Source organism: Lemur catta, chromosome 15 (genome assembly GCF_020740605.2).
Source record: "Lemur catta isolate mLemCat1 chromosome 15, mLemCat1.pri, whole genome shotgun sequence".
Taxonomy (NCBI): domain Eukaryota; kingdom Metazoa; phylum Chordata; class Mammalia; order Primates; family Lemuridae; genus Lemur; species Lemur catta.
The window spans coordinates 28,072,678-28,099,580 of NC_059142.1; the positions used below are offsets into that span (position 1 = coordinate 28,072,678).

A 26,903-nucleotide genomic window follows, 5' to 3' on the forward strand; every position below is an offset into this window, starting at 1 on the left:
GATTGTAGAACATTACTTTAGAAAAACTTTTTCAGAGAATCATATTCCTTAAGTATTTTTCCCATTCACTTCATATAATCCTGACTCGGTCATGTGTGTGTTTATGTTTTAAAGTAATGAGTCTATTACTTCTACACATTGATTTCACAGCATAAATACATTTGTATACTTTGAGATTAGTTTTTGGATTATTGTTCTTCCTCTGGTTCTCGTGACCGTTTCCGGGAATTCAATGAACCTTCTGTTTCCAATGAACATGCGGTAGCAACAACAGCATCTCTGAATCCCTGAGGCTGCAAGACAAAAAATACAAACACACACACATACACAAATATACTTTAAGAACATGTAAAATAAAGATTAGTTTCCCAAATATTTTTAAGTAACTGATAAGAAAGCTACTCTGTTCTTGAGATAGAATTTATCAACCACTGTGAATGAACAGTGGATAGGTGTACAAGCCAGGGCTGTATTAGAGTATCTTATATATATATTTATTTATGCATATCCATATACACAGACAGAGAAATAACAGTGCTTTACAAAAATGTTCTCTAAAAGACCTAACAAGCTTTATGGTGGCTCTGTTAGAAGAGGTGAAAGGAGGTAACATGTACTAATTCTTAAGTACTTTATAAATTTATTTTCCCAATTAAATACTCTAAAATAAAATATTCCCACTAAGATATTTCAAATGCACCTGGGCAGTGCAAAGACTAAGTGGATAATTCAGTTTCAGAATCTCTTTTCATTTCTGTTTTTGTACTTACAAAAATGAGATGTCAAGAATATACTTGGCTCAACACTATTGATAAATATGCATATTTCAGCCAAAAATGTGTGTTCTATGATGTAAATTCACAGGAAAACTAACGATAGATCTATAAAATCTATGGCTAAAATGAGTAATGTTAGTATTTTTTCTTTTCTGGAAATCTTCAACAACTTTCACTTTAAAAATCTTTAATATCCTGACATTACATATGGCATGGAACACACCACCCAAAAATAAGTATTTCCTCTGCTTTTAAGAATAAATTTCAGTACAATTGTGACTACAGTATTCTGTATATACTACTATTTTGGGGACAATGTTCTAAGCATCAAAAGCTGTCCTCAAATATGCTTGCTGCCTACAGAAGTTAACAGAAGCAATTTGTAAATGATCTTTTCAGATAATTACTGCCCACCAACACCAAAATCCCACTCTAATCAAATAATACTGACTGTGATTTGAAACAGTACTGTGGATTCCTTCTGGCTTGGTGATTTGTATAACGTTGCCAACCTGCTTAGAGAAAAAGAATATATAAAAACACACAACCTTAATTAATTAGTTCAGGTGACTAAATTCATAACTTACAGGTTTTTACTATAATTTTGTTTTCTAAGGACACATAAAAGAGAGAAATATCAAAAATATCTATTATATGTATGCATGTAATAATTATTAATTACATGTAACAGTTGTTTATATAAGTGAACTATTAAAAAAAGTCCAGTGACTAATACAAATAAATTATTTTATATATGATGAGATACTACTTATGTTAAAAACAGATGGTGGAACTAAATATTTATTTAGGTAGAAAACTATTCATATATTAAGTAATAGTTATACTGTATGATCCATTTATGAGTATATATATATGTATTAAAAAATTGCTAGACTACAAAGTTAATAATTGTTATCACAAGGTAAAGTTTACCTACATTTCCCAAACTTTCTACAGTAATCACATATATTTTGTATTCTTATAGAATTAAGAGAATTTCTTGAAATATAAATGAGGAACACATACTATATTATACTAATACAAATAAGCTAGGAAGACACATTGTTTTAAAATAATTATGTCCTAAAAAATCACTATCATGACAGAACAAGGTTTGTTTAGGAGGAGTTTTATTATTATTATACAAAGTAAATAATATAAAACTGAATGATAAAAGTAGTTGAGAAATAAAATTCTAAACTTTTAACTATATTTAAATACTGTAAGAGCAACAAATGTAAACAAAAACCTTTAGAGTACCTTTTAAAATTACTTTAAAACTGATCCTGTGATTTATTCACAATAGCCAAAAGGTAGAATCAACCCAAGTATTCATGGACAGATGAATAAATAAAATGTAGTATATACATACAATAGAATATTATTCAGACTTAAAAAGGAAGAAAATTTTGACACATGCTACAACTTGGGTGAACCTTGAGGACATTATGCTAAGTGAAATAAGCTAAGACATTATGCTAAGTGCCACTCACAATAGGACAAATACTGTATGATTCCAATTATATGAGGTATGTAGAGCAGTCAAATTCATAAAGGCAAAAAGTAGAATGTTGGTTGCCAGGAGATGAGGGGAAAGGAGAACCAGGAGTTAGCATTTATTGGGGACAGAGTTTCAGCATAGGAAGACGAAAAAGTTCTGAAAATGGATGGTGGTGATGGTTGCAAAATTTGAATATCCTTAAAGTCAATGAACTGTACACTAAAAAGTGGTTGAAGTGGTAAATTTTATGTTACATATATTTTACCACAATTTTTAAAAACTGATATAACTATACAAAATGCCGATTCTAACTTAGAGAAAAAAAAAAATCATACACTCAGGGCTACAAGGGCCATTCATTTACAAGTAATGTTGATTTGTTTTCAAAGACAATTCAAAAGGGACATTTTGGTTATGATTTGTTACTCTCTTAATTTTGAAATTGCCCCTCTCCTCAGGCAAAATTTAAAAGAAAAGCAAACAGAAACCATGGTCCATTAGCTTATTGTTCTAGGTGTGGACTTCCAGGATGAAAAGAGCAGAATCCAAAATGTCATATTTTCTATAATTGCAACTTTACGCATAAATAAAATCGATGTCAAATAATATGTAATCAGGATAGCTGTGTAGGATTATAAATTTTTGCAATGCTTTGGGACTGATATTCTATCTTTAATGCAAAAATATAGCAGAAAAATAGAGGAAAAGTATACTTTAACTGGCCTTATTAGAAAATCACTGTTTGATTCAATAAAACAAAAATTTGCTAACCTGAAAAATTAGTATCTAAATCACCTCATATTAACAGTATGTTGAAAAAGGTACCCAGAGCGTTTAATTTTTCTGAGGAAATTATTAAAAAGTATTAAGCTTTTAAGATACATTTGCACGTTTATTAAAGAATCCTAAAGTCAAAGGGGCTCTAATTATTCAGGCTGAAAACTGTTCTCAAATTTCTAAGTAAAAACACATTTTTGTGTGTCATGTCTGTATCTCAAGAGATCTTTTTAAACAAGAAACTAAACCAAAGAATCACTTGGCTCATGGCCCTAGCTGAGATGAACCTTAACATATGGCTGAAATACATCATTTGGGTCAGGAAGAAACAAGACAGAAGCACAATTTGTGCTCTAAAACTGAGCACACATATGAAACACTGTGTGGGGGTGTTGATATATTACTCCACTCTACCATCAGATCTTCTTGGCAAAGAGTAGTGTAATTCTGAACAATCTTGGCTTCATATTATCATGAATATGCAAATTGGAGGAAAACCCACATAATATAAGGACACAGACAAAATTATTTCTTTTAATAACTGTTGGAATATTATTCCACCATTAGTCAAAGGGTAAAGATCAGGTGTCATCGGTGAAGGATGGGGGGCTGGGGACGAGATGGTATACCTAAGTTTAATTCCCAATATAAATTTGGCTATTTAAGGTTTTAGTTTTTCTACCCAAATGAAAACTGTTCCTTTTTATAACTATTTTTCCTCGGTATGAGTTTCTACTTCCATCCATTCAAGATAAACTAAATTTTATTTTATTTTATTTTTTTTAGAGACAGGGCTGTCGCCCAGGCTGGAGATATGCACAATCATATCTCACTGCAGCCACAAACTCCTGGGTTCTGGAGATCCTCCTGCCTCAGCCTTCCGAGTATCAGGGATTACAGGTATGTGGCACCATGCCTAGCTAATTTTTCTTATTTTTTTTGGAGATGGAGGTCTCACTGCATTGCCCTGGCTGATCAAAAATTCCTGGCCTCAAGTGATCCTCCCACTTTAGCATCCCAAATTGCTGGGGTTATAGGCATAAGCCACCACACCCGGTAAGATAAACTAAATTTTTAAAAGTATATAAGATTTCATGCAACTTTAATGACATAAAGATACATGCTTTTAATGAAGATCAAAAGAATTTTAATTTTATTAAATGAGGTCAACTTATTCTGATTATAATAAAGTATGCATATTACTTATCATATATCCACAGCCTGAAAGAAGTTTGGAGAAAAAGGATTTTACCTGAAAAGAAGAACAAGAGCTGCACATTCAGATTTACTGGGAATCAATGCAATACTGTAATTACCTTCTAGAAACTGTTATTATAGGCAAAAAGGAATGAACTCTTTTATAGAGTCAGCTATAAAATGTGGCTTATCTATTTTACAGAGTTATTTGAAAAATAAAATAATACATACTTATACACAGTGCTTTGCAAAATAAAGGACAGTTAATTAAAATTCTATAAATCGTAGCTATTATTTACTACTTATTTAGTCAATTAACCTTTTTGGGCCTTGGTTTCTCACTTTTTTTTTTTTTGTTTTGTTTTGAGACAGAGTCTCACTTTGTTGCCCAGGCTAGAGTGAGTGCTGTGGCGTCAGCCTAGCTCACAGCAACCTCAAACTCCTGGGTTTAAGTGATCCTACTGCCTCAACCTCCCGAGTAGCTGGGACTACAGGCATGTGCCACCATGCCCGGCTAATTTTTTCTATATATATTTTTAGTTGTCCAGATAATTTCTTTCTATTTTTAGTAGAGACGAGGTCTTGCTCAGGCTGGTCTCGAACTCCTGACCTTGAGCGATCCACCCGCCTCGGCCTCCCAGAGGGCTAGGATTACAGGCGTGAGCCACCGCGCCCGGCCGGTTTCTCACTTTTAATGATAACAGGTAAAGATTCTTTAAAGAATTACTGAAAGGATTATTTGAAATGTTGTATATAAAGTGCCTAGTAAAATACCTAGCGCAAGCAAGCATGCACTCAAATGATAGTATGAGTTGGAAAAATAGTATGAGAGGAAAAATTTTAAACTCTATCTAAATTCCATGTCAGTATTCTACATCATTCTCTAATTTCTTGGGAAGGATTCATAGTAAGCTGGATTCATACAACGGTTAACTCTTAAAAAGTAAGCATGATTTTTTGACCCTAGCTAACTGTTAGATAAGGAAGGCAAACTTTTCCTTCTGATGAGTTCATAAAAAGATGAAATATCTTGCTCTGCCCCTATTATTTTTCTTTCTTCTTAAATATATTTGTGAGTATTTAATTTTAATCTGGAGAAGACTGCTACTGTATACTAGCTCAGGGGGAATTCCTAAGAATATCTAAATGGTGGAATGTGGCTCATGCCTGTAATCTCAGCACTTTGGGAGGCTGAGGCATGAGGATACCTTGAGGCCAGGAGTTCCAGACCAGCCCGAGCAACATAGTGAGACCACATATCCACGAAAAATTTAAACATTAGCTGGATGTGGTGATGCACACCTGTAATCAATCTCAGCTACTGGTGAGACTGAGGTGGGAGAATCACTTGAGCCCAAGAGTTTGAAGTTGCAATGAGCTATGACTGTGCCACTGCACTCCAGCTTGGGTGACACAGCAAGACCCTGTCCCTAAAAAAAAAAAAAAAAGGTGGAGTGCACTTTATAGAACAAGCTAAGCTAAATCTGGGAAAGTATAAGCAATATGTTGAAAAGACTCTCAGCTGGAGAACTCTTGCCAAGTCTTTACAAAAAGGTTCGCTGCTGAGAAAAGAACTCCTTTTGTGAATACAGTATACAGTAACTTATTTACAAAATTAGGAGGAGGTAGTTCATTGTAAAGCACTATGTATTAGAAAAAAACCTTACCTGAGTTCTTTGGAAATACCATCTTTAAAGGAGACACAAAATATATGAGCAGTTGCAAACGATGTATGCAGAAGTGACACTGATTTTGCTATAAGCTTAGGGTCAGTAAAACCTAACTTCATCAGGAATGATTTTTTTTCTCAGTTTGTAGAAGAACAAAAAAAAATGCAGATTAAAAAATAGACAATATCACTGACTAGGTCCAATATATATTTATGTAACCCTTTACTCCATCTTTGCCCATATGCTATCTCAAATTTCCTCCTTTATTAGAGCATTTCTAAACCAAATTCTCGAGGTTATGCCAATTAATCACAAAGCAGAGAGGCTGGCATGAATCTGACATTTCTAGAAGTGTAGAAGAAAAGACTTCACAGCTTTCAATGGCCTATTTTAAAGAAAATAAAAGCTGGTTTGTTCACTTGCTCAGCAGCTTTAAAAACAAACACAAAGGTTTCATGCTGCCATACTTTTATTTTAAAGAATATAATACTTATGAAAGGCAGGTAAGTAAGTAACTGGATAATAAAAGCAGGATAAGAAAATACAAAGAAAAAAATAACAATTTCATACAAGAAACATACTAAACAACTAAGAAAAACTGTCCTATTTTCCACATAAATTAGAGTCTTGAAGCTAACCCCAAAAGTTTTCCTTTGTCCTGATTTCATTTTTTTCAATCCCCTGCAGGAACACAGAGTACCCACCACCTCCTTTTACATGGTTAACAAATAATTTCAAAGAGCTTTGGAAGGTGGCATTCTTTGGCCACCTACTCATCCTAGGTGCATGCACCCAGTCATTTAAATATTCCAAAGAATTTCCTATGTAGCTAAATGTGCAGTATAACAACATGTTTCTACATTTGCTCTAGGTGATATAAGACAAGGCAACAAAAACATTAGTTCATGGGTCACTGTAGATCTCATCCACAGGACTAACTCTAAGAAACTAGTAAGTGTTAAGTGTAATTAACCCAATATTTAGAATTATTAACTTCTTTCTGTACAAACCTTTGTTTTCGGTCCCAATGAAAGATAAGCCGTATTGTAGCAGCATGTCCCCAACTTTCCCCTGAGAGAAAAGAACATAATAACTGTATACTGCCTTACTGACTAGGTTATAAGTTTCTCAGAATGTCTCTGACCAAATATAGTCTTACTATATTTAAAATAACAAGAGTATACTTGGTTTTAAAAAACCTGGGAAATGAGTAACATCCTAAGATTGATAGATTTTTACCTATCTAGGGAAATACTGCAAATCATTATCCTCTATTTGCTTTTAAAAAACTTTTTATAGTTTGAGTCAGTATATTTGTCATTCTTCCGTATCATCAGGCTGACTAACATATTTCTTTTCTTTCTTTTTTTTTTGAGACAGAGTCTCACTCTGTTGCCTGGGCTAGAGTGCCATGGCGTCTGCCTAACTCATTGCAACCTCAAACTCCTGAGCTCAAGCAATCCTACTGCCTCAGCCTCCCGAGTAGCTGGGACTACAGCCATGTGCCACCATGCCCAGCTAATTTTTTCTATATATATATTTTTTAGCTGTCCAAATAATTTCTTTCTATTTTTAGTAGAGATGGGGTTTCGCTCTTGCGCAGGCTGGTCTCGAACTCCTGACCTCGAGCGATCCTCCCGCCTCGGCCTCCCAGAGTGCTAGGATTACAGGCGTGAGCCACCGCGCCCGGCCATGACTAACATATTTCTGAACCCCAGAAGAAAAGTAAAAACTTTGACAGAATATTCTTAATGATTTTAGTGGAAATAAATCTTGAAGCATTGTGTTCTATCAAAACTATGACTGAGGTTAGGAAGAGTGTCTTAAGTCTACACACTGCAGTGTGATTTGTATATAAATGGATTCACCATTCCTCCTACCTGACTGTGAGCATTCGGAGGGCAAGAATTGTCTTATGAATATTTATACCCCCATACTTGTCACACTAGTGTCAGACAGTAGATACTGAATAAATATTTGTTAAATAAACAGTTAGTGTCTAAGGGCACTGTGCTTGATGCTAAGGTTTGTCGATGAACAAGACAAATACAGTCTCTGCTTTCATGGAGCTTATAGTACTCAATAAGAATCAAATGATAGAGGTAGAAAGAAATGTGTGTAACTAAAATGTTTATCTGATGAATTACCCACCTAAAGCAGGAACCAGCAAGGCCTGATTTTTATCAATCTTTGTTGTCATCTGATTGGTTAAAATTACCTATGAAAACAAAATGTGGGAAAATTAGGTGAATCTCTGAGGGAATGAATTATGAGAAGAGACCTAAAATCATAAAATAAAGAAAGTACAATATAAATAGAAGAATTAGGAAAAAATAAAACCCAGTAGTCAGGTCAAATGAATTCAAACTATGACTATGCTAGTCTGCTAGTAATAGCAACAAGTATTGCTTTACTACTCACAGATGGCCCTCAAAGGTAAAAATATTACTAATTCTCTTGATTAAATAGTGGCCTACAGAAAAAAATTCCTTATTTTGAAAGGTAGTAATTTTAAAACTAGAAAAACAAAAGTGTTTACGGCTGACTTAATACAGTACAAGTCAGATTTCTGGCACCTTTTTATCCAAAATTCTCCAGAAACAGTTATTTTAAATATTCTTTCAATATAGATCTTCCCTATAAAGAGTTACTAGTATAAGCTGACATTGATAAAGAAATTCTATGAAAAGCAGTAAGAAAAGGTACCTATTCTGAAAGAATCATCAGTTCCATAAGAAAACAGAGAAAGAAAAGGCTGTGTGGCTGTTCCCATTGCAGTGGTAACACCCTAAAATTTCTTTTTAGCCACAAAGGAGAAATGTGTGATCCATCCAGGTCTCAGTTAGACACCAACTGGATGACATGACTTCTAGTTCCTCTCCCCTGAAGTGCCATGGTGCTTACCCCATTTGTTATCTCACACCAGGCATCTTAGAACAAGCTAAGCAAGAATCTAAATTGGTAATTAACTGAAGCATATGACCAACTGGCATCCCCAACATGCTGAGTAATACCCTTTACTGTACATACTACCAAGTGTTTAAACTCTAGCAACTGGGGACATTTACTTATGCACACACTTTTTGTTTAGAGGTGCCGCTATCCAATTCTATAGCCATTAGCCATATGTAACTTTTTAAAGTTAAATTAAAACTAGAAATTCAGTTCCTCAGTAGCATTAGCCATATTTCAAGTGCTCAAAAGCCATGCTGGGTACTAGACTGCACATTTTCATCTTTCCACAAGTTCTACTGGGCACTGCTGGTTTAGAAAGAGTATTTAATTTATCCATTATATACCTTCAGGAAAACAAAAATAGAAGTACCGGTTTACCAGCTGTTGAACATCTCAGATTTAGATTTTGCATTATTAGCAAATATGTGTAAAGTAATTATACTACTTCTGTAAAAATGTTGAGCTCCGTAATACAAATGAAAATTACTGTGACTGCTCCAAGCTTCTAAAGAATGTCTTTAAAATAGTAAAGTAACAATAACTTTGAAATTATAAACTTTAGTGCTTTAAAAATACTTCTGCTATCCAAATATCCTTCAACTGATGAACAGATAAAACAAAATGGAGTATAGCCATAAAATGCAAAATTATTCTGCTATAAGAAGGATACTGATAGATGCTACAATATGGATATTCTATATGGATATATGTACGATATAGAGCTTGGAAATACTATGCTAAGTGAAAAAAGTCAGACATAAAAGGCCACATATTGTATGATTCCATTTATATAAAATGTCCAGAAAAGACAAACTTACAGAGACAGAAAGTAGATTAGTGGTTGTTAAGGACTAAGGGAAGGGCAGAATAGGGAATGATAACTAAAGGGAAGAAATTTTTTTTTTAATCTGGAACTATGCTTCCCAGAATTACTTTACCAGTTCAGTACCAAGTTAGGGTTGATCACAAGAGAAATTTGCATGAGATTTAAAAGGTCAAAGTGAAGAAGCATACATTTTTAATATTCTCAATGTTTTTGTGGGGTGGGGGTGTCTCTTTTTTGGGGTGATGGAAATGTTCTAAAATTAGACAGTGATGATTGCACAATTCTATGAATATACTAAAAATGATTGAGTTATGCACTTTAAAAGGGTAAATTTTATGATATGTGGGTCATATCTCATGAAAGCTGTTATAAAAAATTTCTGCGAACAATACAAGAAGTGTATTTTTTAAAGGACTATCCCCATATCAGTTTGGCGAAAATTTAAGAGAATAGTTAACACTCAAAGTTGGTAAAGATATGGGAAAACAAGAATTCCCATTCATTGCTGTAGAGAACATACTCTAGAACATGCTGAGAGTAATTTGATAATATATAACAAAATGTTTAAAAATAGAGATTCCTTTGGCTTAATACTTTCACTTTAAGAATGTATGCTAAAGAAATAATTGGACAAATGAACAAAGATGCAGATATAAAACTACTTTTTTTTTCTTTTGGAGACAAGAATGTCGCCCTGTTGCCCGGACTAGAGTGCCATGGCATTAGCCTAGCTCACAGCAACCTCCAACTCCTGGGCTTAAGCAATCCTTCTGCCTCAGCCTCCCAAGTAGCTGGGACTACAGGCATGCGCCACCATGCCCAGCTAATTTTTTCTATTTTTAGTTGTTTGGCTAATTTCTTTATATTTTTAGTAGAGACGGGGTCTCACTCTTGCTCAGGCAGGTCTCGAACTCCTGAGCTTGAGCGATCCTCCCGCCTCGGCCTCCCAGAGTGCTAGGATTACAGGTGTGAGCCACCACACCCAGCCGATATAAAACTATTAATTGCAAGGTTTTAAATGGTGAAAAACTGGAGCCAACTTTAAAGACAATCAATAGGAAGGTGGTTAAAAGACTATGCTAGGCCGGGCGCAGTGGCTCACGCCTGTAATCCTAGCACTCTGGAAGGCCGAGGCGGGAGGATCACTCGAGCTCAGGAGTTCGAGACCTGCCTGAGCAAGAGCGAGACCCCGTCTCTACTAAAAAATAGAAAGAAATTATCTGGACAACTAAAAATATATAGAAAAAATTAGCCGGGCATGGCACATGCTTGTAGTCCCAGCTACTTGGGAGGCTGAGGCAGAAGGATTGCTTGAGCCCAAGAGTTTGAGGTTGCTGTGAGCTAAGCCAGGGCAAAAGAGCAAGACTCTGTCTCCAAAAAAAAAGAAAAAAGAAAAGACTATGCTAATCACACAATGGAATACTATGCAGCTGTTAAGGTAAGGTAGACTTATAAGTAGTGTACATGGGAAGATGTTCACAATATAGTAAGTGAGAAACAAAAAACTGCTTTGCATAACAGTATGCATAATATGATCTCATTTTCTAAAAAGTATGTTTGTATATGTATAGAATAAAGTCCAAAAAAATATTTACACCACACAATAATCATCTCTGGGTAATGGATAATCACTTACTTTCTACACTTTTCATTGTTTAGAACTTTTTGTTACAACAAATATACATAACTTATAATTGTAAAATATGTTTCTTATCAAAAGTCATATATGCTTCCATACATGCTAGCTAGGAAAAAAATATCAAGCAAAGAAGAATTTATAAAGTAAAGGGGAAAAGTATATCCCTAACCCCATAAAATTCTATGCCTAGAAGTAGCCACTGTTAATGTTTTGGTTCTTTCAGACCTTTTTCTTTATATATATAAATATAAATGCACACATATAATTGTAATTTTTCTCAAAAGTAGGATCACACCATTTATTTATTTATTTTTTTTTGAGACAGGGTGTTGCTCTGTTGCCCCAGGGAAAAGTGCAGTGGCATCATCATTGTTCACTGCAATCTCAAACTCCTGGGCTCAAGCAATCCTTTCACCTCAGCCTCCCAAGTATCAGGGACAACAGGTGCATGCCATCATGCCCAGCTAGTTTTTCTATTTTTTTAAATAGAGACAAGGTCTCACTACGTTGCTCAGACTGGTCTCAAACTTCTGGCCTCAAGCGATCCTCCTGCCTCGGCCTTTTAAAATGCTAGGATTACAGGCATGAGCTACCAGGCCTGGCCACACTAAATATGTTTTTATGCAATGTAAATTTTTTCACATAATCTTTTATCTGCATATATCTTGTTCCATGTTGGTATGTTTATATTTACATTACTCTTCTTACATAATGCACACTATTTGATATTATCATTTGGATTACCTTTTTAACCAGAAAAGATGAAGCTATTTCTTTTAAAACAAAAACCAAAACCTAAGGAACTATGCAACCCATTAGTCTTGAGTGCCCCCTACTGGAGGCACTCATTGACATTAACAGAATGCTAAATTACAATTAATAGCAAGAAATATTAATAATGCAAACACAGGGCACTATATTTTTCAGCATATGGCAAAAAATCTGGACACTCAAATAAAAGATGTATGATTTTAAATTTAAATGATTTTATCAGGATAGTTCTTTATTTACTTACGATGTATTGCAGGTATGTGCTAAGGACCCTAATCAAAGCAAAGACAAAGAAATCAAGTTAAATAGTTTGACCTTCTTCCATCTCATTCCCAGACAAGTGTGCATATTTGTGTCAATGGTGGGATGGGGTTACAGAGTAGGAAGTAATGGCAAAGAAGCAGTTAAAAAAAACTTTTACCTCATTCCTTTGTATCTCTTCACTTCTGAGCCTATATTTACCTCTCTCCTCACATTTCAAATCTAGAAGAGTTATTTAGACCTACCTCAAAACATCCAGGTTATTTACACTATGTAATTTTCTAATCTATCTGAGTCTGTGATTATACACTATGTGATAATTAAGATTCAGAGTAAAAGAAAAACAGAGATGTTGGAAGAGCTTACCTGAAAAAATCCAAGTATATTTAGACAAAGAAAACACTGCAATTACCAAAGGTAGCATTTCATTATCAAAGTCCATTTTTAAAAATGACATTGGTTTTGCTTGCTATTTTACAGGAAAACTGCCACACAACACTTATGACAAGAGTTGATTTTTTTATAGAAACCAAACTAAACCAAAACTATACTTAAAATGGCATGTCTGTATTATTTGCTTTTGGCCAGGCAAATTCTATTTTGCTATTTCTAGATATTAATATGTTATACAGTCTTGATTTTGTTATGAAATTTTCTTCACTAGTAATACTTACAGCTAATTTGTAATTATTTGCAAGGCTGATCATTTGCTGGGCCAGGCCATTTAGTAACCGAGTACGGAGAGATAGGTCATCTAGGTCGTGACGAAAAGGAAAAGCAATACCATCCACTATCACCAATCGAACCTAAATACAAAAGAGATAATGATACTAGATTAGCTTTGAAAAATAAAATAATAAAAGTGACATCCATTACAGAAAAAAAAATCTTGAAATTCAGGGCTTTATCTCCAACTCTCCAAGGAATAGTTTTCTCATGGAGAGGTGTTTTTTGTTTGTTTGCTTTTTAAGAGACAGGGTCTTGATCTGTTGCCCTGGCTGGAATGTAATGCTAGGATCATAGCTCACTGCAGCCTTGAACTCCTGGGCTCAAGTGATCCTCCTGCAGCATCCCCACCCCCTCGCTCCCAGTAGCTGGGACTATAGGGACTACTAAGCCAGACTAAGAGTTGGAAATCTATTTATCCAATGCTTTCTATAGTAAACAATAAAAGTCAAAATGTACTGTGGTTTGATAATTTGTCAACTTAAAAAAAGTAAACCAAAAAGAAAAAGGAAAAATTATAATTTTCTTATAACTTGCCACTATACACAGTTTTTACTGATAAAAAGCACATTTAAAGTCTTGGCAAAACAAATTTCTTAAATATACCAACTTTTACCTGGGACTTCAGATCGAATAAATAAAAAAAAAAACAAAAAAAGAAAAAAAAGAAGATAAAAAATATATATAAATATACCAACTTTACCTTCAGAGTTCCTTTTATACAAAAAAAAAAAAAAAACCAACAACACCTTCAAATATTAAATTATACCTGAGCATGGTACCTCATGCCTGTAATCCCAGGATTTTGGGAGGCCAAGGTGGGAGGATTGCTTGAGGCCAGGAGTTCAAAACCAGCTTGGGACCCCATCTCTAAAAAAAAATAAAATAAAATAAGAAAAATTTTGAGTATTGACATTGGAATGTAAAAAAGAAAAATTAGATATGTGAAATGGCATGAGCCTATAGTCCTAGCTACTTTACAAGTTGAGACAGGAGGATTGCTTGAGCCCAGGGGTTCAAGGCTGCAGTGAGCTATGATTATGCCACTATACTCCAGCCTGGGCAACAGAGTAAGACCTGTGTTTTTAAAAAAAAAAATTAGGCTGGGCACGGTGGCTCATGCCTGTAAACCTAGCACTCTGGGAGGCTGAGGCAGGAGGATCGTTTGAGCTCAGGAGTTCAAGATCAGCCTGAGCAAGAGCGAGACCCTGTCCCTACTAAAAATAGAAAGAAATTATATGGATAACTAAAAAAATATATTGAAAAAATTAGCCGGGCATGGTGGCACATGCCTGTAGTCCCAGCTACTCGGGAGGCTGAGGCAGTAGGACTGCTTGAGCCCAGGAGTTTGAGGTTGCTGTGAGCGAGGCTGACGCCATGGCACTCTAGCCTGGGCAACAGAGTGAGACTCTGTCTCAAAAAAAAAAAAAAAGAATGCAAGTGGGTACATTACTATCAACCTTACAGAAATAAAAACAATTAGAAGAAAGCGAACATTTGTATGCCAAGAAATGAGATAACCCAGATGAAATGAACAAATTCCTACAAATAGACAAACTACCACAACTGACAGAAGAAGAAAGAGAAAATCTGAATACACCTATAGTAAATAAAAAGATTGAATCAGTAATCAAAAGCCTTCCAAAAAAGAAAAGCCCAGGATTAGATGGCTTCTCTGGGAATTCTATTAAGTATTTAAAGAAGAATTTACACAAAGTCTTCTCAAACTCTTCTGAACTATTCTCTGAGGCCAGTATTATACTGATACCAAAGCAAGACAAAGACATCACTAGGGAAGAAAACTACAGACCAATATTCCTTATAAATATAGATGCAAAAATCCTCAACAAAATACTAGCAAATCAAATCCTGCAGCATATTAAAAAAATTACACAACATGATCAAGTGGGATTTATCTAAGGAATGCAAAGGTGACTCAACATATGAAAATCAACAAGTGAAATACACCACATTAATAGAATGGAAAAAAGCCACATGATCATCTTAATGGATATAGAAAAGCATTTGACAAAATCTAATACCTTTTATGACAAAAACACTCAACTAGGAATAAAAGATTGCCTCCTCAACTTGATAAAAGACATCTATGAAAAGCCACTGCTAATATCAGAAAGTTGATTCTTATAATTCACTGTAGTTACAAAGCTACCACCAATACTGAAGTAGTGAACACTGAACCATTGCTCCTAGGAAAAACACACGGTTAGGTGTCTGTGAGCCTCTAGTCACACATTTTCACCAACTGATCAATACACAACCTTATTTTATGTGTTGCTGTTTAAAGATAGTTATTATAGGCCAGGCGCGGTGGCTCACTCCTGTAATCCTAGCACTCTGGGAGGCCGAGGCAGGCGGATTGTTTGAGCTCAGGAGTTCGAGACCAGCCTGAGCAAGAGTGAGACCCTGTCTCTACTAAAAATAGAAAGAAATTATGTGGACAGCTAAAAATATATACATAGAAAAATCAGCTGGGCATGGTGGCGCATGCCTGTAGTCCCAGCTACTTGGGAGGCGGAGGCAGTTGGAGCGCTTGAAGCCCAGGAGTTTGAGGTTGCTGTGAGCCAGGCTGATGGCATAGCACTGTAGCCGGGGCAACAAAGTGAGACTCTGTCTCAAAAAAAAAAAACAACACACCAAAAAAAAGATAGTTATTATATGTTGCTGATTCATTAACATTGAACTTATGGCAACATCACAGTAACTCATGCATGAACAAAGCTTATCTAACACATATATTTTCTCCATAAGGCACATAACAGCCTTCTTGTGCTTAGGAACACTAGCCAACACACTTCAGCACTACACTTGATGGCCATTTTAAACAGTGAAATCAATAAAAACTCCCCAAAATGCAAAAATGTGCCATTCTTTAGACCATGAAAAAGATAGTTTATAGTAAGAGAATGGAAACAAGGCAGCAGAACATCACTTTGTTCAACCTCAGCTAGCAATGTGTGCTTACGGTGACTCAATTTTTCACCACTCTACACATGTCCACTACTGTAGACTGTGCAATACTTAATCAAAATCAAATGCCCTTAAGGTTGCAAATGACTGATACCCATCTAGAGGATCAACTGAAACTGCAGACCTCCACGCTACAACCAAATATTCAAATGTTCTCCAACAAAAAGCAGACAGGACAGAGTCATTAAATGGTTAGTTAACTTTAAAATTAAAAAGAGTTTTCATTTTTTGAAATTCAGTACATAGTAGTCAGATTTTTACAAAATAATGTATATTTTTAAGTATATTTAACTGAAGTTTCTTGAATGCAGCCTTCGAACATGAAAAGGCTCCCCACCCCTGTACTATACTATACTTGTTTCCATTATTTTAGCATGTACTCCTACCTATAAAAAAAAAGTTAATCGTAAAACAGCCTCAGGTCCTGCGTATTCCAAAAGAAAGCATTGTTAATATAGGAGATGACAGTTTATTGCCCCCAAAGACCTTGCAGTGGGACAAAAACGTAGAGGTAGAAGACAATAATACTGATGATCCTCATCCTGTGTAGGCCTAGGCTAATGTGTGCACTTGTGTCTTAGCCTTTAACAAAAAGTAAATTGTTAAATTTTACTTTAAAAAAAATAAAAAATAAAAACAGAAAAACACTTTTAAAATAAGGATATAAAGAAAATATTTTGGTATAGCTGTACAAAGAGTTTGTGTTTTAAGCTAAATGTTATTACTTCAAAAGAGTCAAAAGTTTTAAAAACTAAGTTTATATAAAGTAAAAAAGTTATAGTAAGCTAAGGTAAATTTATTGTTGAAGAAGAAAAAATATTATTTTGTTAGCAACAGGTTCTTTCTATGTTGCCCAGGCTGGAGGCTGGCCTCAAACTCCTGGGCTCAAGGGCTGAACACCTACTCCCAAGTAGCTGGGACTCCAGGCATGTGCTACTGCCCAGCTAGAAAGAAAAAATTTTTTTATAAATTTCATGTAGCCTAAGTGCACAGTGTTTATAAAGTCTACAATAGCATATAGTCACGTCCTAGGTCTTCACATTCACTCACTCACTGAGAGCAACTTTCAGTCCTGCCAGCTCCATGCATAGTAAGTACCCTATACAGGTACTCCATTTTTAATCATTCATATCATATTTTTACTGTACTTTTTCTATGTTTAGATACACAAATACCTATTGTGTTCCCATTGCCTATAGTATTCAGTATAGTAATATGCTGTACAGATGTACAGCCTAGGACGAATAAGCTATAGCATGCAGTCTAGGTATATAGAAGGCTAGACCATCTTGGTTTGTGTAAGTATATTCTAAGTTTACACAACGAAATTACCTAATGACACAAATTCAGCAAAGCTGTGCTATATAAGATCAACATACAAAAATCACTTATATTTTTCTCTCTCTCTTTTTTTTTTTTTTAGAAACAAGGTCTTGCTTTGTTGCTCAGGCTGGCTGGAGTGCACGATAGCCTCGAACTTCTGGGCTCAAGAGATCCTCCCTCCTCAGCCTTCCAAGTAGCTAGGAGTACAGGCACGCACCACCATGCCTGGCCAATTTTTCTATTTTTTGTAGAGATGGGGCCTCGCTCTTGCTCACGCCAGTCTTTAACTCCTGGCCTCAAGCGATCCTCCCACCCCAGCTTCCCGAGTAGCTAGGATTATAGGTGTGCCTAGCTCAATTCTAAAAATATTTAGAATATAACTGTGGGAGCCTTAGTATAGCAGTTAATGAAGCAAATTTCTCCCAAGTTCTTACTTTCTATTTTCACAAAAGAGGTTCTCAGATAGAAAATGTATCTACATTGCCAAGGGATCTTTTTTTCTAAACTATGCACATCCATGATACCACTTTGCAACTGAATGGGTCCAGAATATGCCACTATGGCAATAAAAACTACCTTGAGGTGAGGGTATTTGAGTTCCAGAAACTCCTTATCTGCCTAAAAGCAGAGTGTCCCAGAAGAACTCAATTGTTATAAATCCCCCTGTCAGAAAGAAGTCTGCAACATACCCAAACAGACATTGTCACACAACTCTATCTCCTATCTATTCTCCTAAGGGCCCATTCATTTATCTTCCAAAAAAGTCATTTGTTTTCCCATAAATGCCCTTTCCTTCCCTCCCCCTTTTTAAGAAGTCATGTGTTTTCCCTTAAGTGCCCTTGTCCCAACACCTTTCACCTATGAAGATGGAATACAAGCTCTAAATTCTAACTGTCCCTCTGAGTCTCATTTCTTTCTGAGCTCCCATACTTATGAGTGATTAAATCTGTTTTTTTCTCTTGCTAATCTGTCTTTTGTCAATTTAATTTGCATCTTCCCCCCAAACCTAAGAGAGTAGAGGATAACTTTTTCCTCCCCAAAAGAACCTTAGCTCAGAAAAAACCAGGGGGAGTAGAGAAAAACTTTGCTTAAGTTTAAAAGGCTTCTCAATCTTTTAACACTATTCTAATATATACCACCCATCTCCCACACCCAAGGCCCAAAACCTCTGCTGTTTATCCTTTCTTATTAAACCTAAGCACGTAAGGGCATCTAAGCATCTAAAAGTAGTGGTTCTGAAAGGGTGGTTCCCAGACCAACACCTCAGAACTTGTTGAAAATGCAAATCATCAGGCCAAATCCTCTGTATTCTGAATCAGAAAGTCTGGGGGTGGGGCCCAGCCATAGATGTTTTAACAAGCCCTCCAGGTGAAAGGCATGTTGAAAAAGTACCGTTTTTTTTTTTTTAAAGAGACAAGGTCTTGCTATGTTGCCCAGGCTGGACTTGAACCACTGAGCTCAGGCCATCCTCCTGCCTCAGCCTCCCAAGTAGCTGAAGTATAGGCCTATGCCTCTGTGCCCAGCTGAAAAGGCACTGTATTTTGAATGGGAAGAAATCTTAGCCCTGAGGTAATAGCCAACATCAAATATAAAAGGGTCAAATTAGCACAAGACCTTACAGAACCACTATCAAAAATGAGTTGCAAATGTATAAGCAAATTGGGTAAAAAACAAAATGATACAAAACAGAAAGACTCTCCCATCACTTCTTCCTCCAAAAAACCTAAAACGAAAGAAAGGCTCAGAACAGAAATGGCTTCCTATCACTCCCCAACATGTGTCAATTTCCTGCAATATCCAAAAACCTATCTTTAGCATTGTTGCCTTAGGGAGAAGTAAAACCACGGGAGTGACTATTACTCCAGTATTGTTAGTTGTGAAACAGTAGAATAACAGAAGATAATTTTTAGCATCCAGAAATATTAAATGATCAAATTTTTTTTTAATTCTAGTGTAGTCAAGTTATTCAACATGAAAAAATGCCCTATCTCCTTCATAACTAAAAAAACGTAAATCAAAATAACAAAGAGATGGCATTTTGTATGTAGAAAATCATGGCGAAAATATCCATAGCCTCAGGATGATGGGTAACAGGCATTCTCATATGCTGCCAGTAAGGATGGAAACTGGTGCAACATTTTTGAAGGGCAGTTTGTATTAAAAAAAAAAAAATTATTCTAACAAGTGTTAAAACAGTAAGGAAGACTTTATCCAAGACTACTGCAATAGGGCCATCACAGTAGGGGAGAGGGAATGGGTCCAAATCTGCATACAACATGGACAAGTTTTGAATTATAACAAAGGAGCAGGGTGAAGGGGTCAGGGGATGGAAAATTGCTAAAAGGAAACATCAAGGGTAGGGAAATTCTTGTTAAATTGACAACAGGATTCTTGATAAAGGCTGGACAAGGACTTATACACCAAAGGTGGGGAATGAGGAATTTGATCAGATAAAAAGAATGATCAGATCGTCAAGTGTGAGAGATTCTCTCTAAACTGACAGGATCATGTTTCCTAGGACAGGGTTGGGTAGGCCAAAGACAGGATGGGGGCCAAATTTAGTCAAGGAGAATTTCTGTCATCAGTAATGTTTATGACAAAGATGCACACACCCTTTAATAGTCAAATTCCAATATTTAGAACTTATCCCATAAATATATAAATTATGCCAAGATATACAAGGATTACCCCTAACCATCTTTAATAATAGCATCTAAAAGTCCACCAATGGGGGACTGGCTAAATAAATTACAGTTCTTAAAATGAAATAATATACAGCTGAAAAAAGAATGAGGCCTATTCATATGTGCTGACCCAAAAAGACATGCAAAATATTTTAGGCCAAAATGGAAGGTGCAGAACAACGTTACAGTATAATCTCATTAACAAATAGTGAGATAGATGCTGCAATATGTACAAAATTTTTCTGGAAAGATACACAAGGAACTGTAAATAGTGGTCAACTTTGGAGAGAGGCATTAGGAAACAGTAGCGAAAGGGAAGTTTTTATTTTTTATCTCATACCTTTCTATACGTTTGTTTAATAGGAACTAGTCCACCATTACTCTTCCTATATTATTTCAATTTCTTATGCTAAGCATAAACTATGAATACATATATAGCAAATAAATGTAAATAAACTGTAGGACAGGGAAGGAGGATATTTCCTGAGTTGGCTTTGACTTCAATTTTATGCTAAACTAAAAAAATATAGTTATTTTTCATGCTTATCAAACACCTCCAAAAATACTTGGTTAGTTACATTTCAGTAGTTTGACCCATACCTTGGAGTGTTCTGAAAGGAAATCTGGAAGGAGATAAACTTGTGCCAGTAGCGCTGTGTAGTCATGACAACGAAAATAATAAATATGGGAAAGAATATTTTCAAGAGTGAAATCCTCCAAAGCTTTTTGGTGTTCTGAAACAAACAACAAAACAATCTTAAAATAATTAATTTCACCTGTTTCATTTAAAGGACATCTGTATTATGAAAAGCACTTTTTTAAACTTCTAGAGAAAATAAGGACTGTACAATCAAAAAATAACACAAAACAAAGCAAGCGAAAGCAGTCAATCCAGAAGCCATTTAATTTTTAATTGAAAGGACAAGAACCTGAATATAAATTACCTTTTAAAAAAGTTATTTTAAAATCAAACACTTTATTTCCTCATAACATGCACCCAAAAAACCTCCCAAACACTTTTAACAATTCAATTAATGCAGTTAAGAAGTCAGTTTTAGGCCGGGCGCGGTGGCTCACGCCTGTAATCCTAGCCCTCTGGGAGGCCGAGGCGGGTGGATCGCTCGAGGTCAGGAGTTCGAGCCCAGTCTGAGTAAGACCCGTCTCTACTAAAAATAGAAAGAAATTATCTGGCCAACTAAAAATATATATAGCAAAAAATTAGCCGGGCATGGTGGCGCATGCCTGTAGTCCCAGCTACTCGGGAGACTGAGGCAGTAGGATCGCTTAAGCCCAGGAGTTTGAGGTTGCTGTGAGCTAGGCTGACGCCACGGCACTCACTCTAGCCCAGGCAACAAAGTGAGACTCTGTCTCAAAAAAAAAAAAGAAGTCAGTTTTATACTATTCAAAGCCCCCCGAAGTCAATCAGTTTAACAATGCAAACATTTCCAGATGTGGTTTTCAAAGCTACCTTTGGTTTTGGAAAAATGAGAATGGGAGTCAATATATACTGGAATCTATTTAACAACATTTGCTTATATTAAGGTGTCCAACATTAGCTTATATCTGGCAAGTTGGAATATGATGATTTGAAATCATACACTGGAATACATATATAGGTTTTGCCCCAAAGTTCCTGCAGTAAGAAGCAAGGACCATAAAAGGGGAAGAAAAGGTCAGGCTAGGCTGTGGCATTTCTTTTTCTGTAACAGAGATGTAAGAGTTTCACACTAGTATACTGTCAATCATTAAGCTTCAAGTTCCAGATGGTCTCTTGCTGAGGTTTTGGATGAACACAAATGCAACTTACTTTTATTAAACAGAAAAAAAAAAGGATCATTTGCTAACTTACCCTCTCTAATGTGTGTTCCTGCTATAAGCTGAAGGTGCTGAATGCAGGCAGTGGCAAGGTCTACCACTCTATCAACCATAAAACTTCCCTCTGTATCAATAAAAACTGCTTCACCTGCCACTCCTCCAAAACATTCTGGTATCTGCACATCTACTGCCAACTGAATACTGTCAAGAGAAAAGTCAAATGATCAAATCATTATCATGATCATCTAAGACAGTGTTTTTTAAACTCCAGATAACAAACAGTTACCCCTAAAATTTTTATAAATGCAAATATTCTCCCCAAGGCAACAGAAAATCTGACTCTGTATGACTCTAGATATATGTGAATCAATGATGCTTGGATTAGGGGGTAGACATGCCTATAAAACCAAGATTAAGAACTTTTTAATGATTTTTAGGCCCCTGGAAACAGAATCCTTTTCTTATTATACATAAACCTACTTTGAAACATCTGAATTTCAAATATATTCTCAGGAGTGAATTAATAAAGTAGAAGCTGCTTTGTTTACCCTTATGACTGCACTACATTGTTGCAAAAGAAACATCTGATATCAAAATAATTGCATCAATTTATCAAGATGGGGTACTGAAGTAACACAAATATGATTTTAAGTTGGTTTTAGTTTGACGAACACATAAAATTAAGAGCACATACATGCCTCTTTTGGTCTCCTGACTGTAAACCAACAGCACAATACTGTCTTACATATTTTAATATATTAAGCCCACCCTTAAGAAGGGAACATTTTATTTTACCATAATTGTGTTTTTCCAACACCTGGTGCACCACAAATTTCTGTTGTTTTCATTAAGGGTACTCCACCCCCAAGAATATTATCTAGTTCTGAACAGAAGGTAATTATGAAGCCCTGGGTATGCTCTTGCTCAAGAAGTTCCAGTGCTGTACACTTCTTGCCTGACTCAGATGTACCAGCATATCTTGGTTTATTTGTGAGACATTCTCTTCTTATAATTTGCAGAGTTTCTAAGGCTTCCTCTTTTGATATCCCAACTTCTGAAAGTGAAATAAAAAAATCCTAATTTTAGAGATTTAAAACAGTCTAATATAATAATGGGTTACCTTCATTAATTTTAATTTTTAGATAAGAATGATGCTAAAAGTAGGGAAACATAAAAATGTAACATTCCTTTAGCTATTTAATTTTTCAACTTAATAAAGGCAGTTGTCTCTGTTTTCTTAGTTGTCACATAAAGATTTACCTATTCAACTAAAGCATTTCTGGGTCTGGGAGGTGGCTCATGCCTGTAATCCTAGCACTCTGGGAGGCCAAGGAAGAAGGATCATTTGAGGTCAGGAGTTCGAGATCAGCCTGAGCAAGAGCAAGACCCCCTCCCCCTACTAAACACAGAAAAGATTAGCTGGGCAACTAAAAATAGAAAAAAGTAGCAGGGCATGGTGGTGTGTGCTTCTAGTCCCAACTATTCAGGAGGCTGAGGCAGGAGGATTGCTTGAGCCCAGAAGTTTTAGGTTGCTGTGAGCTAGGCTAATGCCATGGTACTCTAGCCCAAGCAACAGAGCAAGACTCTGTCTCAAAAAAAAAAAAAAGGCATTTCTGAGTACCTACTAAGAGTGTCTCAGGGGGTAGAAATAAAAATGTACTAGCAGTCAGTCCTTTTACTATCCCTTTTGGTCTTATGAAGCCATAATTAACTTGCTCTCATAAGGTATACAAATTATTTTTCAGATGAGAAAGAAAATGGCTTTTTTGACTGCCTAAAATAAGGTACAACTTTAAGAAGTGAATGTGTATAATAAAAACTTTGCCAGGGGAAGTGGCTCATTCCTGTAATCCCAGCACCTTGGGAGGCCAAGGGGTCGAGATCAGCCTGGGCAACACAGTAAGACCCTGTCTCCACAAAAAATTGTTTAAAAATTAGCCGAGCTTGGTGGTGTGCACCTGTAGTCCCAGCTACTTGGAAGGCTGAGGCAAGAGGATCACTTGAGCCCAGGAGTTTGAGGCCATAGTGCACTGTCATGGTACCTGTGAATAGCCACTGCACTGCAGTGTGGGCAACATAGCAAGACCCCATCTCTTGAAATAAGAAAAAAACACTTTTCACAGAAACACGATGTAATTAATGCACGTATCACTCCAAAATATTTAATAGGAACAATTTTTCAATGCACAAATATCTTAAACAATATACTTATACTTCCTCAACTACACAATTTCATTCCTGACAATATGGCCTGAGAAAAGGAAATGGCAATTACATGGCAAGCTCCTAAAGAAATAATGGTGAGGATGATAACACTTTTCAGTATATCAGTGCTTGATGTGGTAATGATATGAACTATAAATGCAATGCTAATCAAGATACTGGTGGTAGCTGGGCATGATGGCATGCTCCTGTAGTACCAGCTACTCGGGAGGCTGAAGTGGGGAGGATAGCTTGAGCCCATGAGTTGAGACCATCCTGGGATACAGCAAGGCCCCATCTGTCTAGAAAGCCAATGGTGGCGATAAGTATATAAATGTAAATCCTATCCAATGCAAGAGCCTGAACTCTGGAGCCAGATTGCTAGGGTGTGTAAATCCTGACTACACCATTCCCTGGCACCACCCTACCCCCCACAATCCCTGGACCTGTGAAATCACACCACTTACTGTGTGACTTTGGGCAAATTGTTATCAAACTTTTGTCTGCCTCAGATTTTTTTCTTCTATAAAAAGGGAACACGGCCCAGAATGGTGGCTCATGCCTGTAATCCTAGCACTTTGGGAAGCCAAAGTGGGAGGATCACCTGAGACCAGGAGTTCAAGACCAGCCTGAGCAACACAGTAGTCCCAGCTACTCAGGAGGATTACTTGAGCCCAAGAGCTTTAGGTTGCATCATAGGAGCTATGATGATGCCACTGCACTCTAGCCCTGGCAAAGAGTGAGATACTGTCTCCACAAAAAAAAAAAAAAAAAAAAAAAAAAGGCCAGGCGCGGTGGCTCACTCCTGTAATCCTAGCACTCTGGGAGGCCGAGTCGGGTGGATCACTCAAGGTCAGGAGTTCGAGACCAGCCTGAGCAAGAGCGAGACCCTGTCTCTACTAAAAATAGAAAGAAATTATCTGGACAACTAAAAAAAAAAAAAAATTATACATAAAAAAAAAAAAATTAGCCGGACATGGTGGCGCATGCCTATAGTCCCAGCTACTCGGGAGGCTGAGGCAGTAGGATCGCTTGAGCCCAGGAGTTTGAGGTTGCTGTGAGCTAGGCTGACGCCACGGCACTCACTCTAGCCCGGGCAACAGAGCGAGACTCTGTCTCAAAAAAAAAAAAAAAGAGACAATACACGTAACAAGCTTGGTAGAATACAGGGCCATCCAAAACGGTCAATAATTGTTAACGATTATTATTCAGAATCTCTCACTTCTTTGGAAAACCAACTTGTTGAAAGAAAAAGAGCCCATCAAACGCTAGGGGATACAGTCTGTGGTATCACTTAAAACAAATAGCTAAGGTTAGGTCCACAATACTTATTCTTGAGTGGTGAGTTGAAACCTCCTTACTTTCCATCACTAAGGACAATAACTTAAGATTCTCTTCTATCTTCTTCAGCAAATAGCACAGGTCTGGGCATACCATAGTGTAACGTACACAGTCAGAATGACCGCAGCCAGCTTCATTTTTTTACATCTCAGGATGCTGTGATTCTCAGCAATGTGTAACTTTGCAGTGCACTAGATTACGAGCTTTTGGATTTTTCAGTGAATTAAGGGAGAGAAAGGGTGTCTTCTTTCTACTGCTTTCTCCAGGTTTGGGGGAATTCTACTCCCTTTCTCACTCTTAGTGTCTACAGACACTTCACGAATCCTGCCTAGATAGAATTAAGATCCCGCTGTGGATCTTGGAAGGGCGAAAATTAGACAGCTTATCTGGTTTCAGTTCTAGACTCCACTATTACCTAGCCCAGTTATCATGTAGTTACTTAACCTCCTCAAGATGAGAGATCAGTTCTCTCATCTATATATTGAACATAATATTCCATGTAAGAGGGTTCGTTTGGGTATAAACGAGATAATTCGCAAAGCATTCAGCAGGCACTGCCACAGAAAAAGCAATTAACAAATGGTTTCACGACCACAGTTCTAATCATTCCGACAATTTTTAAGTGGAGTTAAACAGCTGTTTCACGTTGTAAACGCCGCGGCCGGCCGTGGGAGGCAGCAGATTCTGGCGGAGACTGGGTTGCAGCCTGAGGCGGGAGAAAAAAGGGGGCGGAACCAAAGGCGGCCTGGTGTGCCCGAGCTTGCCGTCGGGAGTCGTTACCTTTGCTGAGCTCGGAGGGTTTCACCTCTAGTAGTTCCTCTGCAGTCTGGAAACCCGCAGACACGAGCTTCACCCGCACCGCGGGAGAGAGCGGAAAACTCACCAAATCCCGCTGCATTTCAAAGCCGTAACCCTACGCGCGCAGTCGCGCAGCCACAGAGCCGCTAAACCCCGCGCAGCCAAACTCCGCCTGCCAGCGCCCGGCCGTGCCGTGTGACGTCAGGCGTAAAGTGGGAGGGGCGGGGTCTGCGGCCTTGCCGCACGAGGTTTTAGGCTTTGCCTGTGTGCCGTGGCACGTAAATTTTCACACTTCGGCAGCGTTTCCGTTAGGATTTCTTCAGATCCCCTTTAGGCTTTCCCAGTCAAATGTACATCCTGACAGTAAAGAGATGGATGGGGACTGTAGGGTCAAGAGGTAGGCCTAGTAGGTTCTACACATTGTGTTTCCTCACCTCCACCCCGGTCTGTCGGGTGGAAGCCTCAGAATCTTTAATAGGAACGATCTCCCAGAATGAGAGGAGTGAGAGTAATGAACGCACACCAGTTTTTTTGGTGTGAAAAGTCCCAAGAAACAGTCATGTAAGGGTGAATCTGCGTGTCCATTATAGGGTTCCAGTCTCTTGCCGGCCGTCCCCCTTTCCTGCCCCCCTCGCTTTTCTCGCCCTCGCGAG

General features: G+C 37.0%; 1 protein-coding gene across 2 annotated transcripts; it reads right to left on the minus strand.

The window, feature by feature from the left end:
- Nucleotides 1-73: 73 nt before the first annotated feature.
- On the minus strand, nt 74-26,453 carry RAD51C (RAD51 paralog C). 2 transcript variants are annotated; one of them, XM_045525647.1, is made up of 10 exons: nt 26,233-26,453; nt 22,705-22,963; nt 21,944-22,110; nt 20,695-20,828; nt 13,048-13,179; nt 8,073-8,139; nt 6,932-6,992; nt 5,919-5,940; nt 1,228-1,288; nt 74-293 (listed from the first exon to the last, which is right to left on the minus strand). In XM_045525647.1, exons 1-10 carry the CDS (start codon nt 26,348-26,350, stop codon nt 145-147), a joined length of 1,170 nt encoding a protein of 389 aa, XP_045381603.1. In that variant the 5' UTR covers nt 26,351-26,453; the 3' UTR covers nt 74-144. The 2 variants fall into 2 exon arrangements, with proteins under 2 accessions (XP_045381603.1, XP_045381604.1); XM_045525648.1 differs by lacking the exon at nt 5,919-5,940 and having other exon boundaries at nt 26,233-26,415.
- Between the last annotated feature and the right edge of the window lie 450 nt (nt 26,454-26,903).

Excerpts from the sequence above, each read along its gene's own strand:
- RAD51C (XM_045525647.1), bottom strand. The coding sequence starts at position 26,350 with ATGCAGCGGGATTTGGTGAGTTTTCCGCTCTCTCCCGCGGTGCGGGTG. Across the intron at positions 13,180-20,694 it reads TCCTTTCAGAACACTCCAAG|GTTCGATTGGTGATAGTGGA; the intron begins GTATGGGTCAAA and ends TTTTGTATTTAG. Across the intron at positions 1,289-5,918 it reads GGTATTTCCAAAGAACTCAG|GTTGGCAACGTTATACAAAT; the intron begins GTAAGGTTTTTT and ends TTCTCTAAGCAG.